Genomic DNA, 21,367 nt, shown 5'->3' on the forward strand with positions numbered 1-21,367 from the left:
AAATAAACAGATATCGCAAATAGCAGTGTAGGTCTCCAGTGATCCAGAAGGCTACTGAACGCTATAGTGCTGTCTCTGGAACTTCTCACCATTTTGAGGAAGCGGGTAGCATATAACACGATCTCTAGAATTTCCCCATCTGCTGTTTTCAGATCTCCATGCTGCTTTCCAGTTCATTGTTTGTGGGATGTTGTAAAGGAGGAAGTAGACAGAAACGTCAAATCCTTGAAAGTTGAATAGGAACATTCCATTACAGAAAGGTAGTCCTAAGGCAGCTTTCTCCAACCTGGTGCCCTCCAGGTATGTTGGACTGCAACTGCCATCATTGGCTAGGGTGATGGGAATTGTAGCTGAACACAGCTGGAGGGTGCCAGGTTGAGGGGAGGCTGTGCTAAGCAGTACAGAAGCACTCCACATACAAGTTTGCCTATGTGTTTGGGGGGAAGGTATTTCAGTTGGTTTATAGTTTGCCATCTGACTATATTTAGTTCTATGTGGGGTGATAGGCTAGATTTATTAAGCGGGGGCGGGGATCGCACTTTGGCAGCGAGAAAATATAGCCCAATAAATACCCATAATCTGTGATAATAGCCTACTGTACGTATTTTTTTTTCTATCCATTACAGTATACAGGGTATACCAGCAATACATTAGTAATGGGTCTCTGTGAAATTAAAAGGAAACACACATTTCAGGAACTTAAAATTTAACCCAATAATAGAGTCAGCTGTTTACAGAAATTATTTACATTCTCAGATCATGAATATATTCCTATTACCTTCCAAGAGAGAGTTCCAATCCCTTTTAAAATTGCTTTGAATCACTCTTTGGCACTTAGGACATTTTACAAAATCTGTTCTGCAGATGTGGAATCTACCACTGTTTAAAAAGCCAGCTACACGTAAAACGTATATGCATTGTGTATTACGTGTCAGCCCTTCCAGCTTACAAGTATTGTGTAGATCGTAAGGTTTTTCAGAGTTAATTTTTGCTTGTAGCCTGTGACACAGGCACAGAACTGAATCTAAATGTACTGTGGTTATATTAGTGTTTTAAATCTAAAGTGTGTTTAAATTTGGCAGATATTTCTGATGCTTAGCCTATAGCGCGTGAGCATTTTTTTCCATTCTAATTTTGTTCTGAGTAGTGCATTTGCTTTATTAAGTGTATGCTGAACAAAAAGTAAAGTGGCCAGCAATTCCTTTTCTGATCCTGTTTGTAAAATAACAGAATAAATGTTTAGCCTTCATCTGACTGCTGCATTAGCTCCTGGGAAGTATGTCAGAGGCAGTGCCAGTTAGAGGATAGGACTTCACACACTAGTCATACACTCACACACCAGTCATATGCTCAAGGTGCTTTCAGACAGTGGACTCCTGGTGCTACCAATCAAAAGGCATTGTGCAGCTATTCCATCTTCTCTTCCTTAATGGGATCTTTTTGGGGGGAGGCACACGGAAGGGTCACAAATGGAAGGCCACATCATCTGGACCTCCTGTAAAATTCTGTCAATGTGGCAGGGTAATTGCATAATAAAAGCCTCACCTGGAAGCATCCTCACACACCCCTACAGCAGCAGCTTCTTCACGGTTGCAGCAGTGGCAATGAAGGAGCAGCTCCTTCAGGGGCCTTGAGGCACTGGCTCCTGGATGAGATGGCTCCACTCACCCCTCACTTTTCCAGAAAGGTGAGGGACCTTTTGGAGCTGCTATGTCAACTCCCTTATGAGGAAAGGTTACAACATCTGGGATTGTTTAGCTTAGAGAAGAGGTGAGTGAGGGGAGATATGATAGAGGTGTACCACATTATGCATGGTGTATAGATAGTGGCTAGGGAGACATTTTTCTCCCTTTCTCATGCTACTAGAACCCAGGGTCATCAGGTGAAGTGGATTGGTGTGAGATTCAGGACAAATCAAAAGAAGTACAGTCAGCAAGACCACATCACTCCAGTGCTGAAGGAGTTGCACTGGTTACCAGTTGTTTCTGGGGCCAATTGACATTGACCTTTCAAACCATATATGGTTCCGGCCTAGTCTATCTTAAGGAGTGCCTCCAACAACACCAGGGATGCTGCTAATCGAGTTTGGCCTTGGAAGGCCTTCTGTCTGTCCCATCAGCCAGGACAGCTAGGCTGGTGAGGACTAGGAAGAGGGCCTTTTCTGTGGTGGCCCCCACTCTGTGGAATTCCCTCCCTAGTGACCTCTGTCATGCCCCCTCTTTGATGAAGTTCTGCCAGGCTTTGAAAACCTGGCTGTTCAGGCGGGCATTTGGGGTGGGTTAGGTTTTTTGGGTTTTTTTATAACAGCAGTGTTGTTTTGTTCAGTTGATTATGGGCATCTCTACACCTCCAGTTTATTGTGCATTCATGACTGGCCACTCACTGAATTGTGCGGGTCCGTTACATGATGTCGTCATTGTCCAGTCATTATCTCACCATTTCTACCCACCTATCCTGTGTTTTCCTCAGAAGGAAAAAATGTATTTTTCCAAATACGCGCAAATTGAGTGCCATGACCTCCCCATGTATTCTCCCCTAGCGCAAATGAACCGCTGTGTGTTGGCAGCTGTGGGCGGTTGTTTTCAGTTATTGGGGGTGCGATCATGATGGCGAAGGTGGTGACGATGGGATGTGGGGCGTGTCGCCTTCCCATGCCTGCACCACTTTGGGCCCTTGCCATTTTCAGTCTGCAGCGTTCTGAACAAGGCAGAAGGTAGGCAGACCAGCATGTCGGCCTGCCAGGATGCCACCCTGCTGTGCATTCGCAGTGAGCAAACGACTGAGTAAATGGCAGAGATTGTAAAAACCAGTGAACGGGGAGGCGGGGGTGTCCAGGGAGATCGGTGGGGGGACTGTCTGCCTGTCAGTGCCCATCCCCCAGTAACATGCAAGGGGAGGGAAAGGGGCAGGAACCAGGGAGGAGCTGTCGCTACACCCCAAACGTGTGTAATGCTTCTTCGCAGAAAAGTAGCAATGCCTCTGAGCAGCATCACTACCGCCGTGAGAAGGAAAGAAACAAAAAATAACATGATGGAGACAGACATCTAAAGAGAACGACCCAGTCCTGCAATGATACTGGATGGGGAAAGAACCGGCATTGATGTGGAGTGCTCTTCCTGTGTAAATTTATTGTATTTCATGTTGTTATTTGTATTGTACACTGCCTGGAGTGGCTGGGTAGCTGGCCAGATGGGCGGCTAATCTAATAAATAAATAAAGTACTTCGCACAGCGCATATGGAATTTGCTACCACAAGGTCTAGTGATGGCCACCAATTTGGATGGCTTTAAAAAGGGATTAGACACATTCATGGATAATATCAATGGCAACTAGTCCTGATATACTACCACTAGCATCAGAGACAGTATGCCTGTGTACACCAGTTGCTGGGAAACACAAGTGGGAGGGTGCTAAATTGCACTCATGTTCTACTTGTGGGTTTCCCACAGGCAGCTTGTTAGCCACTGTACAAACAGAACGTTGGACAAGATGGACCTTGATCTGACCCAGCATGGCTCTTCTTATGTTCTTAAGGTTCTCCTAGTGACTTGAAGTGGGGGCTTGTGATGGAGCCAGCTTTTCTACCCTTCACCTTTCCCAATGCGAAGGCCATGGGGCAAGCAGAGTCTTTGGGAACTGCTGCTTCAAAGTGCAGCACCTGAGGCGTTGACTCCCGACAAGCCAGCTTGACTCTCCCCTTGCCCTTCATTCCTTGCCCAGGGAAGGGGCCATTGCTCAGCGTTAGAGTACATGCTTTGCATGCAGAAGGTCTGAGATTAGATCCCCAGCATCACCAGGTAGAGCAGGAAAAACTCCTGCCTGAAACCCTGGAGAGTTGCAGCCAGTCAGTGTCGGCAATACTGGGCTAGATGGACCAAATAGTCTGACTCAGTATAGGCAGCTTCCTGCATTCTGTCAGGGGTGTGGCTTCAGGGAGGAACCTCCACCAGGGCCTGACCAAAGTGGCTGCATCACGTGCCATTAGACCAACATTGTTTCAAGGCTAAGGAGAGAGACATCAGTTGTACATAAACAAGAATAAGCATGGGCAGGGAGTGTGTGAAATGTGGTGGAAGCAAAGGATAACATGTGTTGCAGGGAGGGGACTCCCTTTGCACACAGACTCTCTTCTTTATGACCTTCAGCCCCATCCATACAATGGTTGGTCACCATGGAACTTGTATCTAGATCTGTGGACCACAAGCACCACTTCCATGTTCACTATATCACCGAGACAGTTGAGCAGAGAAGGGAATCGAAGGCACTTCAAGTTAACTAGCAGAGTTAGCTGGTCAGAACACTCTTGAGCCTGGAGGTTAGGTGACCATGGGGATCCAGTCATACTCTGCTTTTGGCTATACATCTTCCATGATCTGCTACAGTTTACCAGTTTAGGCAGCTTGTGGCTGAAGTAAGTTTCCAAACTGTTTCTTCTACTCCTTCTCAGATCTTTCTGTCCCACTTCTTGTGCCCTGTGCCTGTTCTTCTGCTTGACATGGCCTGCCTTGCCTTTTCCTTGCACTTTGTGGGTTGTTCCCCCATCCTAGTGGAAAATTTGTTGTTGTTGTTCAGTCGTGTCCGACTCTTCGTGACCCCATGGACCATAGCACGCCAGGCCTTCCTGCCCTGCGCTCTCTCCCGGAGTGTGCTCAACTTCATAGTCATTGCATCGGTGATGCTATCTAGCCATCTCATCCTCTGCCGTCCCCTTCTCCTTTTGCCTTCAGTCTTTCCCAGCATCAGGGTCTTTTCCAGAGAGTTTTCTCTTCGCATTAGGTGGCCAAAATATTGGAGGTTCAGCTTCATTATCTGTCCTTCCAATGAGCACTCAGGGTTGATTTCCTTTAGGATGGACTGATTGGACCTCCTTGCAGTCCAGGGGACTCGTAAGAGTCTTCTCCAGCACCACAGTTCGAAAGCATCAATTCTTCGGCGCTCAGCCTTCCTTATAGTCCAGCTCTCACAGCCATACGTTACTACTGGGAAAACCATAGCTTTGATTAGACGGACCTTTGTCGGCAAGGTGATGTCTCTGCTTCTTACTATGCTGTCTAGGTTGGCCATAGCTTTCCTCCTTCTCCTAAAGGCCCCAAACTGTAGCTATATCACACATAGTCATTCCAATAGCTTCCTAGAGTAATAGCCAGGGAATGCAACTGCCTGGGACTCTTAATATGTTAGAACAATAGGTTTTAGGAACATAGGAAGCTGCCTTTTACTGTGTCAGACCACTGGTCCATCTAGCCCAGTATTGTCAACACTGAGTGGCAGCAGCTCCTCACGGTGTCAGGAAGGATTCTTTCCTGGCCCTACCTGGGGATGCTGGGGTTTGAACCTGAGATCTTCTGTATGCAAAGCATGTGTTCCACCACTGAGCTACAGCCCCTCTCCTTTCATTGATTGGGAGGTCAATCACAAATGGGTACATTTTGCAGAATGCCAACATATTTCATAGTCGTAGATGGAATCCATAGAAATTAAGTGTACAGATTATGGAGGGGGTGGGCAGAAGTGTATTTATGGGCTATAGGAGACTTCCTTCATTTGGCCAGCCCAAACAATTCTTGGCATATAATTATCTGTACCCTTTTGGGATCTTATAACTTGTGCTAATTTGCTAGTGTGTGGTCTACGCATTATGTATGCCCAGTCTGGTTTTGCAGAACCTGCTAGAAATGTTACTCTTGGTCCTCACTCATACAGCCTTATCTTCTTGGAAGATGGTTGACTTGATACAGTAGCATTTGCCTTGGCAAGACAACCGATAAATTGCATATTCTTGGATCCCGAGTACTGTTTGTGTAATCTAAACAAATGAGCTTTGTCCAAAGCGCACATTGATTTCTTTATAATTAATTATCTTCCTGGCCTGCCAAATATTGAAATGTTTTTATGTGTTGGATGCCAGAAGATATTTGAGTTATAATCTGGAAGTAATTCAGCATTCTGAAAGGATAGGAGTCTTTTGTGCATAGAAACGTTTAGCCAGTCCACCTGTATTTTTGTACTTTTTCCTCCGCATTCCCTAAATCTCAACAGTTTTTATGAGTATCTAAGAACCAGAGTAAAACCAAAGGTATCATATATATTTTTTCTTGTAAAATTATTTATGAAATAGGTTGAGGAGGAAAGGTAACTCTGAAAAAGAAATGTCTTACATTAATGAATCACTGTCAAACATACAAAGAGCACAGTATTTAAAAGCTCAATATTACTCCAGAACTCTTCAGCTCATCTGTGTCTTTTCCTAACTGGAGACTGTCTTCCTCTGCATCTATACTCCCACCCCCAACCTTTTGCTGGATTCCTAGGCATGTTGAAATGAAAAGCAACCAACTGGCTCTCCCGTCTGCCAAAATGGCAACTTGCCTGGCCATTAGGCCAGGCACAGATTCCTTTTAGTGAGTTTTAAATCTAAATTGGCATTGAAGTGGCTAGGTTTGTGAGGAGAACAAATGAGCAACAAGCTTTTTGAACTGAAGCTTGTGCTGCAACTGTGATCAAAAGGACTTCCAACGTTTTTCTTCAGGTACAACCGTCCTGTTATGCAGACTCTGGATATAACTGTATTTCTGGTCAAAGATGTTAATCTGCATGCTGTCTTTAACATACCCCCCCCCAAAACCTGGAAATAATATACTACTAGAATGCAATATAAGGCAGATTCCTATGTTCCTCAGGGCGCAATCCTATTGGATTTGCCCTCGATACTCATAAGCCTCTGAACTCGGAGGCTTACGAGTATCCAGCGCTGAACAGGAGGTACGATGGAGGTGATCTTCACCTCTGCCATGCTTCCCACTCTGCAATAGCTGAGGTGTCAGGGAGGGGGAGCGATGGAGGCTGGGGAGGCCTGGGGGTATGGCGTAAGACCTCCCCTCCCTGCCCACTGCCACGCATCCTTTCCCTTCCCCCCAAGATTGCCTTTGCGACCTCGGAGAGGCAACCAGCACAGTTTTGTCCACACTGGTTGCAAGGGGAAAGGAGCAGGGAGCTCGAACTCGTGAGTCAGAGGTCAGAGTGCTGTGGCCAACCTCGGATCCAAGAATCCGAAGTATCCTATGGCCCCCCCAGACTCTGTCTAGGGGCCATAGGATTGCTCTCTGAATCACCTAATTTTTTTTTAACATGCTGGGTGGTGTTTGGAGATGTAAACTGTGTTGTCAGAAGGAACTGAAATGCAGAAAATACAGTGATAATTACCTTAACAGTTGCCATTCACAAAACATTGTTGGGTAATAACACAGACATCATTGCAGTGGTGATCCGATTAACCTATGTGGTATGATTTTTAAAAATAGTCCTTATTCAAATCACAGGAAATAGAGTTGCATCCTTGATCAATTGTACTTCAGCAATTTTTCGTTGATACCTGTCTTTGAAATTCCTTTGTTTAAGAATAGCTACAAGGTGCACATTTTCCCTTTGGGGGAGATTTTGGGTGTATCTTTTAGAGAGAGAAAATTGTATTAGTGTACACGCATGTGCATTATAATGCACTAGATTCTCTTATCCAGGGGTCCCCAACCCCTGGGCTGCAGACTGATACCGGTCCGTGGCCAGTTAGGGATCGGGCTGCAGTAGGGGTATGGGAACCCCCCCCTTACCTTGGGTCTGTGGGGGGGGGAGGCGATCCATCCCTCCCCCCCGGAATCCTCGCCGGCCCTGGCCGGCTCTGCTCCGTGGCAAGTCTGCGGAGGTGCCAGCCAGCTCCGGCCCTGTTCTTTGCAGTAATAGCCTATTACTGCAAAGAACAGGGATGCAAATGGCATCTGCTATGCGGACGCCATTTGTGTCCCAGTGGCCGGAAGTCCGCCCCCGGCCGGAGCCGGCCAGCAGCTCCGCGGACGCGGAGCAGAGCCGGCCAGGGCCAGCGAGGATTCTGGGGGGGGGAACGGATCGCCTCCCCCCCCACGGACCCAAGGTAAGGGGGGGTTCCCACACCCCTACTGTGGCCCGATCCCATCCCCCCCACTCCGTGGAAAAATTCTCTTCCATGGGACCGGTCCCTCGTCCCAAAAAGGTTGGGGACTGCTGCTCTTATCCTAAGCTCATCCAGTGGCCTATCGAGATATAAAATGCTGATGAATGTGGTTTGAGTTGCAGCTGTTCAGTAATAATTATGCCTGATCAATTGTGAGGTTAAGCATTCTATTAGACATTCTTAATATGGGGGGAAAAAACCTGGTTACAGTCAGTTTTACTAATATACCATACTTCAGTAGCCATTGCAGGACAGGCTATTACAGGATAAATAAGTACAGAGTGCAACAGGTCTTCAGTAATGTGTAAAAGGGGTGGGTGGATGTCAGGCTGTGTGGAATCCTTGATGTGGGAATAGGGGTAACATAAGTACATAAGCCAAGTGTTCCGATTTCCATCTGTGAAATGTTGGAGGATATCTGATTACTATTAACTGCTCTGCCTTTCATATTGTGTCCATATGATCATTTTGGATGCTTCATATATAATCCTGCATTTCATGCAATATGGCCTAGCAGTTGCTTACTCCAGAGCACCCAAGTCTTGTCAAACCAGTCAGATCAGCTGTGTTCAATTACACCTATGGTCTGTATGCAGTGGACTATTACTGCCTAATAAGGATTAATTGGTCAGCTTTGCACTCAGTCACATATGAGTAGATTGATCATTGTAGCATCAAAATAACTAATTGGTTATTATGGTTCAAGATGGTATATCGGAAGAGGAGAGGTGGGGGACGGAGAGATACTGTCTAGCCATATTCACACTCGCTGATCACATGGAGGGGCCAGTGGAAATGTACCCGCTGCGCCTGCTCCCAACCCCCACATGTTTAGTTGAAGCTATGAATAGATACATTCTCTGTGCCATCAGGAACATAAGGTAAAATGCGTTTACATTTGTATATGTGTAAACTCTACTCGTATCTTCAACTGAACCCAAGGAGGACTGGGGATAGGATAGTCGGCACAATCCCACCAACTCCACTTTCACGTGTTCAGTGAACGTGGATTTGTTTGTGGCTTAAGCTATGTTTGTAACTGCAAGAGGGCTTGAGTCTATCTTGTTTCAAGTTCTGCTTAATTGTTTTGTTCGTTTGTTTGGTGTTTTGAAAGACTATCTGTGGTTTGTATAAGAACGTAGGAAGAACAAGAGCTTTGCCAGCTAAAGTTTAACGTTGGGAGATATTTGAAGCAAAATCCATTTGTAAAATCAATTCATTAGAATCTACCTTTTTACAGTCATATTTTCCTCTTCACTTAACATTAGGGTTGAGGGGTGTATATATGTGTGTTTTTGTGTACTCCCAGGCTTTCAGCATTGAGCACATGTAAAAAGAGATTATGTCTGTGGTTTGTTTGCATCATAATTAAAATGTGTTTTTTGCACATAAATAGGAATGCATTTTTCATATATATATATATATATATATATATATAATATTTGGCTATATTTAACTATTATTTCTGTTGGACTCTTGCTAGGACTGTGAGAACATGGGATGTTACCAATGACAAAAAACACAAAGGTGTGTTTAAACCACGCTCAGCTCAAGGTAAACGGGTGATTCCTACAAGCTGCACATACAGCAGAGATGGTAAACTCATTGCAGCTGGCTGCCAAGATGGATCCATCCAGATCTGGGATAGGAATATGAATGTAAGTGATCATCTTCTCATTGATCAACTGAAAATTTGAAATGCTGAATTTGTAATCTGGTAAACCCTTTAGGTTAAGGTTACCATAATGCCCATTTAACTTGGTTTTACCCACATCCTAGCATGCTACCCAGTACCTGCTTAGACAATTAACTGGCCCAGATCTCCAGCTTTCATTTTTTTTAAAGTAAGTGTCTAGTTCTTATAGAACCAGAAATAGAAGGCAAAATATGCAGATGCTGTTTTGCCCAATCATTTTGTGAGAAATGAGCCCATTCCCACCTTTCATCGTTTTTAGCCAATAAATGATATCACAACAGAGATTGGCGTTAGGGATGTATTACTATCCACAGAGATTTTGAAGGTCCCACCTATTTTCTGGAGAAGAGACTTCCTGATTCACTTTAAATCCATTTCTTGATCTTCCATGGTGATGTGAATACTGTCCACAGAATGGAATTTGAAATCCAGAATTTTAATGTAGCTGTAAAATAGGATATCCACCCCAGGTAGCAAAGACAGGGGGGTTATGCTCTTTCTAACTTACTTCATGCAAATAAAATGTGGATTCTTCCCCTCCCCTACAGTTTGTAAGTATTTAAAAATTGCCCTGAGAGTGCAAATAAATCCACCATTATTATACTCATATTGTAGAGAGATTGTGCTGTGGCTGAGCCCACTGTTGTTATTCCCATATTGCTGGGAGGTGGGGTTGGAAGAGAACAGTGTATGACAACTCTGCAGTGTAGTCCAGTGTTGTTATCCAGGCTTCTGGAGTGCTAGGGTTTTGGTGGTGGTGTTGTTTTCGAAAATGGACTCAGAGGGGCAGCAGTGAGGGAGTGGGGGCACTGTTAAGAAACCCGTGTGTGTGTGTGTGTGTGTGTGTGTGTGTGTGTGTACCACTATGCGTGTCTTCCAACTGAGGTAATACTTCACGCATCTGATGAAGTGGGCTCTAGTCCAGGAAAGTTTATGCCAAAACAAAACCGTAAGTCTTTCTCAAGGTGCAACTGGTCCCTTCTTTGTGTGTGGGGTGTTTTTTTTGCTACTACCACCCTTCTGGAATTTGCATAGCAGAATTAGGTCTTAAGCCCTCTAGCTGAAGCAGGCTGGAACACCTAAATTTACTTGTGATACTGTGAACTTTGTTTACCATTTTCTCAAAAGGACTGTGGCTGAAAATAATTCAGGATTAAATCCCACAAGAGCAGATAAAGGGGATGACTCTTTTCTAGTCATCAGCAAATGTATAGAGATATCAGCAGCCTGATCATCAGCTAGCTGTAGCAGCTGGTTTGTACCAAATGTACTCAGGGGCAAAATGTCACTGAAATTTCATGGGTCTCCTCCACTTGTTTGTAAATGCTGCACAGCGATGTATTATGTGGTTTTTTTTAAGGCACACAGGAGTTCATAAGGAAAAAGACATGCATAAGCAAACTATTAGGAGTGCTATTGTTAACGCCACACTAGAAACCTTAATATTTGTATAGTGTCTGCGTTTACATCAACAGCCACACAGGTGATGAAAGCCAGCCTCTGAAAAAAATATTATTCTGTTGGAGCAAGTTTACACATTGAATAACTTCTGCAACTTCCATGCCATTAAGAAGTTTTGCTAGGTTTATAGTGGAAATAACAATGGAGATAAAAAGCTGACAATCAAAATAAATTGGGATGTAGCTGGACTAGCATCACTGTGGATTTGTGGCTGAATATTTAGGATGATGGAACCTTTCTCAATTCATCTGCACCCTCCTTTTGCAAGCAGTGTGAAAATTTGATCCAGATTAGCATTACAGTGCTAAGCTATCTGACTTGTAAATTGTTCCTCAGACTAGATAGATATGTTGTGGAGAATGTTGTTATGTCTTTAGGGGTTTGCTGTGTATGCTTGATCCTGAAAAGAAAAAAAAAAGCTGTATGCTTGCTTGATTTTCTGAATGTAAATGTCTTACACAACTATTAAAACACATACAGGGCTAGTTGTGGAATATTATGTCCCCACACAGTCCAGGTGTAACTTTGCTACTAGTGGGAGGGAAGGGTTCTTTAGCCATGCTCAAGAATTAAGGGCTGTTCGTTTATTATATAAAACTAGCGAACTGGCTCGAGGGTTGGAATAGCCTCTAGTTTCATACTGTGAAGCCTTCAAGTAAACTTACACACCTGTCAGAGTTGGACACATTGCGCCTGCCTCGAATGAGTGAAGCCATGCTAACAGGCTTTCCTAGGCATGACCCCTCCCCTGGTGCACCCCTATAGCACCCTGAGGGTGGGGTCTATCTACTCTGTTCCCCTAAAGGAGGGGCACACCACAGCAGGGGGTAGAGGGCAGGTGTATAACTATATCTCTTGGTATATTAATCTCCCCTGGCTTCAGACTGTATGAACTGCAAAGCTATGTGCTGGTTAGGGAGGTCTGCTCCCTAGTGGCTGAAGATGTTACTGCAGGTTTCAACCACATGGACACATTTAAATTAATTAAAATTAATGCATTTTAAAAACAAAATAACCCTGCAGTGCAAACCCCTAGGGTCCCCTTGGTATACATGTCAAGTTTTAGGTGTCTAGGTTTCATGATCTTGGCACAGTGGCCCAGACAGACACACATCCTCTTTTATTATTATAGATATATCTTTCCATTCCTTAAAAGTTCAGGGTGGCTAACCATAATAAAACATAATAAAAAGTTTTTATTTATTTAATGGGTTTTAAGCCACCTTTCAGGATATATTTTTCTCCCAAGTATAAAATGACATACATATCTATCTGGCAGATGTAACTGACAGAAAATAAAAAGAAAATAAAGAAGAAAGTAAAAAAAAGTAAACTTTTCAGCACTGGAATGGCCTAGAATGAAGTCTGAAAAGGGAAGGAGGGAAAAAGGAGGGGGCTTACAAAATAGTCCAGCACTGAGGAGAAGGCAGTGTTTCTGGCTTTGTATTCTGCCCTGGCCCTAGGGCTTGAAGCAGGTAAGACCTTTAAAACTCTGCTTGTCTATCAACAATAAGTGGAAGTGTGCGCGGGGTGGGGGGAGAAAGAGAGACTATTCTTTACTTATGAAGCTTCAGTGTGACAGAAAGGAGAGCATGACTGAGAAGAAGGGGGCCCAGTGTAACTGCTCACAGAGTCATACTACCTTCCCCTGTTGCTCCATTTTCCCTTGATGTCTGTCCATCTGGAAAAAATTCATGACTTCCTTGAATTTTAATAAAGGAAGGATAATATGATGTTCTCACAAGGAGATAACGAAATCTAAGCAGGGCTGTATTATATGTGTCTCTCTTCAGGGAATGCCTCTTGGTAAAGTTGGTAAAACTTTCTTTTGATATTTCACATGCAAGCTTTCTAACATGTAACAAAAACTTCATGAATTTTACTTCTGGTGTACACAGGGAGCACATTTGCACTTATGCGTAATTTAGGAAGGCATGTTATGTAACAAAATAATAAACTGCAACTGAAAAAAAAATCAAAAACTGCACCAACAGACTTAGCTTTTTTAGTTTTATTGAGACATTATTGGTTTTTGAAATTTGATTCACCAGCTGCTGATTTCCCCCCAGCCCATTTTCTATGCCCTTCTGTAAAAGAATGCCCTCCCAATCCTTATTTTCGGCAATTTCCTGGCTGCCAGTCCCTTTCCGGGCCCGATTCAAAGTGCTGGTATTAACATTCAGAGAGCCAGCATGGTGTAGTGGTGGGAGTGTTGGACTGGGAGCGGGGAGATCCGGGTTCTAGTCCCCACTTGGCCATGGAAGCTCACTGGATTACTTTGGGCCAGTCACAGACTCTCAGCCCAACCTACCTCACAGGGTTGTTGTTGTGAGGATTAAAAAATGGAGAGGAGAAGGATAATGTAAGCTGCCTTGGGTTCCTTGCAACAGGAAAAAGGTGGGATATACTTGCAATAAATAAATCACAATAAATAAATGCAAAGCCCTAAATGGCCTGGGGCCAGGTTATCTGAAGGATCACCTCCTCCTATACGTACCTGCCCAGACCCTAAGATCATCTTCATGGGTCCTTCTCCAGGAGCTCCTGCCAAAAGAGGTAAGGCAGGTGGCTACCAGGAAAAAGGCATTTTCTGCTGTGGCACCCTGGCTGCAGAACGAACTCCCTAGAGAGGTTCGCCTAGTGCCTACATTGTACTCTTTCTGGCACCAGGTGAATACCTTTTTATTTTCGCAGGCATTTTTAGCATTTTAACATTCCAGTTTTTAGCTCTGCTGTCTTAAATCTGCTATTGTGTTTTCAATATCTGCACCAGGTTTTACTCTGTTGTATTTTTATTCTGTAGTTTTCATCTATTATATTTTATATTGTATTTTCTGTTTGTCTGTGTGTGCGGTTTTCATTCTGTGAACCACAAAGCGAGCATCAGCTATTGGGCAGTATAAAAATTAATTAGTTAAAATAAAATAAATAGATGGCCTTTTTAGCCTGTCTAGCAACAGTGCTTCAAAGCGGGAGGGAAGGAGGCTGGAAGAGGCTCAAGGTAACTCATGACCTGGCCTCTCTAGTCCCCTCCCCACCCAGGGGAACACCCCATTTACCCCCTCTCCAAGGTCATGTTTCCGATCTCGGAGGCCAACCAGCGCGGTTCTTTCCATGCCAGCTGTGAAAGGGAAGGGGTCGGATCTCCCACTCCTCCTTCCAAGATCAGAGCACTGACCAAAATTGGAGGGGGGAATTCCCAGTATCCTGTGGCCCCCTTAAATAATGTGTAGGGGCCATAGGATTTCTCCCTTAGAGTATTGGTGGTAGGTAATGTGGTCTCCACAATGTTATTACAGAAAAGCTAATTTTAATAGAAAACAGTCAGTCTCTTCTTTTTTGCTTTATTATTTTTTAACAATTATAATACCAATATATCACTGAAATAGGTATTTCAGTAGTTCAGTGTGTTCATCCTTATACACCAGAGTGTTCTGGTTGTTTTTCCTTTAAGTAAAGTTTTTTGCCTTGTGTCATCCAAGCCAAAATACTACAGTGCATAAAAAAATAAAAATGTACAGAGAGGGAGTAATTTAAAGATCAATAGATAAAGATGATCCATGCATGTATTACTAAAAATGAATGGACATGTGCTTTTTCTGGAATAGCAAGAAAAGCTAGTTGTGTTAAACTAAAGGAAAACTTTTATAAACTATTCTATAAACCATATTTCAGGAATAAAATACCACACATGCTTACTGGATGTACAGTTTAGTAGCAGCAAATCATCTCCACCTGTGGGGATACTGTCCGAATAGTCAGATGTTTTGGATCCAAGTAAGAAGACATATTCAGAACTCATGTTTGAATAAGAAACAATGCTTTTAGAAATCAATTATCTAAATATACCCACAAACACTGAATCATAATTGCTTACTTATTGACAGCTGCTGCAACAAAAAACTGGAAAAATACTAAGGGTGAAATCCTATCCATGTTTAGACAGAAAAAAAGTCCTACAACTGCCAGCGTTCCCCAACCAGCTGGTTGGGGAAGGGTGGGAGTTGTAGGACTCTTTTCTGTCTAAACATGCATAGGATTGCACCATAAAACTCCAACAAGCAGGGATTGGAGAAGAAAAATTGGGCAACTGGAACATCTAACTACGTTAACAGTACAGTCCTATGCATGTCTACTCAGAAGTAAGTAACATTGAATTCAGTGGGTCTTATTGTAACCTGAATGAACTTGTTAGATTAAGAAATGGAAGATAACAAAAATCAAAATTAGAGGTAAAGTTGCATCCTTTTATTGACTTCTCGGAGGATGGACATCATACCAGTGTTATTTGTTTCTCCGCAATCTGAGTTTAATAATTTGAAATATTATGCTGGATTTTTTCATTTTAGACAAGTTTGGTTATTTAATTGGTTTTTGGAAGGTGGGACATTTTATTAAATATCTTTCTATAGTGTACATGTCAGAGTTTGGTTGTTTATCTAAGACAGGAATTCATTTGGATTTTTTAGAAGGATTTTTTCCATTGTGTTTTCCTTGAAATAGATGTTTGCCTTGTGTCATGCAGCCAGAAATACTACTTGAGGTGCAAATTATCCTGTAAATTAACAAGATGTTTGACTATTGGTCACAAATTACTAACAATGAGGGATCGCCAGTTTGCCTTTCTTCACATAACGAACTATAATGGTTTCAGATGAGCCTTTGAAGAGTACCTAGCTACATCTGGAAATTTCTTGAGTAAATATAAGATGAAAGGCATCCAAATAGACAGTATATTTTCCTTGCAAGCTGAAGGTTAAGTTTCCATATCCATAAGTATCCCACTCTTCTTATTCCAGAGATATGTGTGCCAGACCTCTTCTTCAGAACCTGAAAAATCACATGTAGCATGCCAGAAACAAATATTAACTTTTCTTTCTCTGTATACATCTGGTCCAGCTAGTACTTCCTAAAATCTAGCCTGAAAATAGCACCATATGATCATCAGATGCTCCTCCCTTCAGCTAAGTTGAAAAAGGGCCCTGTTCTGTTTCTAAATATATTCTCTCTTATATAATAAACAGTTTATAGTAAGGCGCTATCCAGTTTGTTTGTATTAGATTATAAAGTGATGAGAGGCAGTTCTGAAGCTTGAGCTCTGTCACCCCAAATGAACATAACTCAATCAGTCCTCTTTAAGTCTGAGGAAGATTTTTTTTTTTAGATTCTGCCACAGATAACTTCCTTAACACAATAAATGTTTGTACCTCTCTATGTGCAGAGCTGAACTTGCCATTAGGCAGAATGAGGTGGTACCTCAGGTGGTATATGCTGGAGGGCGCCAGTAGCAAGGTGTTGGACAGAGCTGAGTGTAGGGGTGCACGAAAGTCACTTACCTGGTCTCGCAGCTTTTCGCGGTGGGGGGGAGGCGCTTCGCTGCTCCAACCGCGAAGTTCAGGCCTGAGGGGGGAGGCTTCCCGCCTTGCCTGGCCGAAATTCAGGCCGGGGGGGAGGCTTCCCGCCTCGCCCGGCCGAAATTCAGGCCGGGGAGGAGGCGCCTTGCCCGGCCACGAAATTAAAAGTTAAAAAAAAAAAAACAACCCCGTGATAGGCTACGTGACGATTAACGTAGCCTATCACGGCTAGATCTGCAAAGTCAGCCGTGATAGGCTACGTAAATCGTCACGTAGCCTATCACGGGTGACTTTTTTTTAAAAAAAAGTACGTACGTAAATGGTGGCCCCCATAGGGAGCCACCATTCGCGTTCCTTATTTGGTCGCTGTAGTCTACGTAAATCTTTACGTAAACTACAGCGAAAATAAGGGCAACGCAAATAGCGCTTTTTTTTTTTTTTAAGTCACCCGTGATAGGGTACGTGACGATTTACATAGCCTATCATGGCTGACTTTGCAAATCTAGCCATGATAGGCTATGTTAATCGTCACGTAGCCTATCACGGGGGCGTTTTTTTTTTCTTTTATTGGAATGGCGGCGGCGGCAGCCCTGGACGAAGACCCGACGAACCACCGGCCGGACCCGCCGCCGGGAGGGACATTCGCCAAAGGTAAGTCCCGTCCCGGGGGGGGGTGCGGGGGGCGGGGTGTGTGTGGAGAATTTCTCCCCGAAACTTGTTCGGGGGGCCGAACACGTTGGTGCTCGGCCCCCCGAAGTTTCGGGGAGAAATTCTCCGCCAACCCTAGCTGAGTGTGCCATGAGGCTCATTCTGAATCCTCTAAGCTAACTTACTGCCTTCAGGTGCAATGGAAGAAGGAGGATGCTGTCCCTCGCCAGTGTTGAAGTAAGATTCAGCTCCCGGTCCAGTTGGTTTCTGTATATGCAATGTGGAGGGGGGGGGGTCATTTGCCTCAGGCAGTACAATGTTGGGCTGGCTCTCATGTAGTTCATACAGGAAAAAAAGAAAGAGCAACATTTCAGCTTTTAGGGCCTACCATTGTTTGGAATTTGAGAAGAAAGGAAATAAAGCTATAACTACATTAGGGACACAGAGGGTCGATCTGCAATATTAAATTCCACCAACAAAAAAGAAGGTTTGGGTTGGGTAGCTGAGAGAGGGGCTTTTTCATAGCAGTACTCAGTTACTGAACACTCTCTCTAGGGGAGTTAGGCTAGCCTCCTCTTTATTGTCCTTTAGACATCATTGGTCCACCAAACTTTTAATAGTTAACTAACAAACAGACCTGGCTTCGCACAGGTTGGAATAGTCCTTAGTTTGTTACAGTGAAGTCTTCAAGCAAATTTACACAGCTCTCTGAGTTGGACACATTGTGCCTGCCCTGTCTGAGTGAAGCCATGCCAACTGGAATTCCTAGACATGGCCCCTGCCATAGTGTGCTCCAATTGCCCCAAGAAGGAGTAGTCTGTCCACTTCATTCCCCTGAGGGTGGGCTGCCCCACAGCAGGAGGTGTCCATATAATTCTGTCCCTCAGCCTACTAATTTGCCCTGGCTTCAAACTGTATGGACTGCAAAGTTATGTGCTGGTTAGAGAAGTCTGCCCGAAGGGGCTGAATATATTATTGCAGACCGTAGCCACATGGTCACATTTAAATTAATTAAAAAGAATTAATGTGTTAAAAAAATGACTCTGAAGTGCATACCCCTAGGTTCCCCTTAGTATGCATCCCAAGTTTTAGGTGTCTGTGTTTCACAGTCTTCGCACTACAGTCCTGATGGACAGGCAGACATACATCCTCTTTTATTAAAATAGATATTTCAGACTACAGTTCCCATTGTCCCTCACTATTGGCTATGCTGGCTGAGGCTGATGGGAACTGTAGGACAAAGCTGATCTATATGTTGTGGAGAGAGCTACTGCCTGTGCTTCTGTGTGCCCTGAGGCAGTTTAGCGGCTCCTTGGTTGAGTGATATCCCCTAGATTCAAGAGGACATCATCAATATCCTTCTCCTCTCCCACTGGCTGCTTACAGCATTGCCCCAGTTGTAAAGGGGAGTAAGTAAATAAATGACAGACATTAAAAATGAAATGAGAAAACAGTATGTTGGTCAACTCTTGAGTCTGGAATATGCTATTATGTTACTCAGCATGAAGTACAGAGAGGAAGAGAACACATTTTAAAATTTGCTTAAAACAACAAAATTACATGGGTTGGCCCTTCTTTAAGAGTTGGAGAATGTAGACTAATGTGATTCTAGGAGAAGCCATAGAGCATGACAGAATTTAACACCGACCAACCATAGACATATTCGTAAAAAGGCATGTAATTAAATTAGGTCAGATATGTGATACATAGGATCTCAAAAACTAGAATAATGATTTTGGCATTTGGACTGTTGATAACACTTTTAGGTTCACACTCCTTGTTTTTTCACATAATAATGAGAAACATTCCCTGTGAGCAGAAGTGGAATGTACCCTACAGATTCCAGATTTTGCTGCTAACAGTAGCCTATAAAGATGTTTAAAAATAGCTGCTCTTAAGATATTTAAATCAAGCTATAGGGCTAATGCTTTGTTTTAAGGAGTCTTATAAATGCATTTAACTTGTGTGGGGCTCAGATTATTAGAACTGCCTTAGAGCTAACTTCGATTGGTATGAATCCAACCAGGAAGCACACACAGTAGCTAGCTTTGTACTATAAGAAACTAAACTAATATGATTCAAATCATTTATTTCCTGAGCACTGACTTAGAGTAGCCTTTTCCAACTTAGGGCCCCTGGCTATTGTTGGATTACAACTCCCATCTTCCCCAAACAGAATGACCAATGGTTGGAGATGATGTGTGTTGTAGTCCAACAATGTCTTGGACCTAAGGTTAGGAAAGGCTGATGTAGACAGATCATTTGGGGGTGGGGGGATCATTCCCATTTTCTGGGGAAACAGAAGAGACCATGAGCTGTTTTAACTATTTGCAATAATTGGACTGGGTTATCCCCCATGTACCTACCCATGTACTCTGGTCAATATATGAGGCCCTACTCCATTCTCCCTTGCCTTTAGAAGTGAGGCAGGTGAGCATGCGAGATGGCACCCCTTCAGTTGTGATATTGCACCTAGGGAATTCCCTCCTAAGGGATGCCCAGCTAGCCCAATTGCTGCTTGCCTTTTATTGTGCAGTGAAAACCTGGTTCTTCAGGAAAGCTTTTGGATGCAGACTGTACTCTGATTTTACAACAAAGATGCCTTTACAAGTTTTATTGTAAAATAAAATAAATAAAAACTTTACAAGTTTTATTGTATCGTTTTTGTTCTTTATTGTTTTCTTATTTGTAAGCTGCCTTGGGACCTCTTCAGGACCAAAGTGCATAATTTGACAGGGACCCTGAAAAAGGAAAGAGGCCCCCATGGTTCCTTGCAATAAGGGACTTTTATCTGTCTGTTCCCATCATTTACCTAGTCAGTATTAAGAAGTGGGACCTGCAACAGAATGTTGCAGTGTGAAATGCTCCTGTTCAGTGCTCCTGCTCCAGTTCAGCCATGCCTTTTTTCAGGATATTCCATTCCATTTCTGTTCCCCCAGTTTTCCACTCCACCACCATCACTCTCCCCCACACACACACCCCCCCACACAGAACAGAACAGACACTCAGCATTCAGCCGTCACTGAGTAAACTCAGTCCTCACTGGACAGTGTTTTGTGTGTTGGGGTTGCCCACTCTCAGGGTTTTTTCCTAAAGTATTTTCTACTTCTGCAAACCTTGAGGTTTCTCAAGGCTGACTAGGGATGTACGAAAGTCACCTGTTCGCGGATTATGTTGATGGTGGGGGGGAGGTGTTCCATCCCTCCCCCCAGAATCCTCACCGGGGGGGGAGGCGCTCTGTTCCTCCCCCCCGGAATCCTCCGCGGCCGGCTGTGCTCCGCGGCACCTCCGCAGAGCAGCCGGCCAGGCCAGAGCCGTCCGCAGCCGGATTTCCGGCCGCGGAGGGCTCTGGGTAAAACAAAAAACAAAAAAAAGTGTATGCAAATGGTGGCGGCTATGGCCGCCGGCATTTGCGTTCCTTATTTTTGCCCTCTTAATCTACATAAATATTTACGTAGACTGTGACGGCGAAAATCAAGGGGAACGCAAATAGCGTAGCAGGTGCTATTTGCGTCCCTTTTTAATTCCCCGTTTTGGCCTATGTAAATATTTACGTAGGCTAAAACGGGGAATCAAAAAGGGACGCAAATAGCGCCCACTACGCTATTTGCGTTCGCCTTGATTTTCGCCATCATAGTTTATGTAAATATTTACGTAGATTAAGAGGGCAAAAATAAGGAACGCAAATGGCGGCGGCCGTAGCCACCGCCATTTGCGTATGCGGTTGTTGTTTTTTTTAACCCACTCAGCCATGATAGGCTACGTAAAGATTTACGTAGCCTATCGCGTCTTTGTTTTTCTTTCTTTCTTTTTTTTTACAAGAGTGGAAATGGCGGCGGCGGCAGCCGGTTGGAAGACCGGCTGCCGCAGCTGCTGCAGCCGCTGCCGCCACCCAGAAGATCCGCCCCAGGTGAGTCTCGTCCTGGGGGGGATCCGCGGGGGGGTGGGGGGGCAGGCCGTTCCACCACGGAGTTCGAGGGGCCGAATGCACTGGCATTCGGCCTCACCGTGATCCATGGAGGAATTCTCTGTCATCCATAGCTGATACCTCTCTTGTTTCTTAATAGTAGTATATATGCTAAGTCCATCCATCTGCTATCCCATCCCCACTCCTAAATGTTTTGAGTGTCCTCTCTCTGGGACAGATACTTACCTGTTTGCGGTAATTACTCTGAGAAGTGATATGGAAGAAACTTGCTGAAACTAAGCAAGCTCGGGTCTGTC

At 44.0% G+C, this 21,367-nt stretch overlaps 1 protein-coding gene across 2 annotated transcripts in view; it reads left to right on the forward strand.

The window, feature by feature from the left end:
• The window catches only part of WDR70 (WD repeat domain 70), a 183,854-nt gene that overhangs the window by 91,798 nt on the left and 70,689 nt on the right, over positions 1–21,367 (forward strand). For both annotated transcript variants that reach the window (XM_084833092.1, XM_084833093.1), the window contains exon 10: positions 9,468–9,642. In XM_084833092.1, coding sequence (XP_084689218.1) covers positions 9,468–9,642 — 175 coding nt within the window. The remainder of the gene's footprint in view (positions 1–9,467; positions 9,643–21,367) is intronic.

This window comes from Heloderma suspectum, chromosome 2, assembly GCF_057233095.1.
Source record: "Heloderma suspectum isolate Gila_16-S chromosome 2, 16-S_ref, whole genome shotgun sequence".
In the NCBI taxonomy this organism is placed as follows: domain Eukaryota; kingdom Metazoa; phylum Chordata; class Lepidosauria; order Squamata; family Helodermatidae; genus Heloderma; species Heloderma suspectum.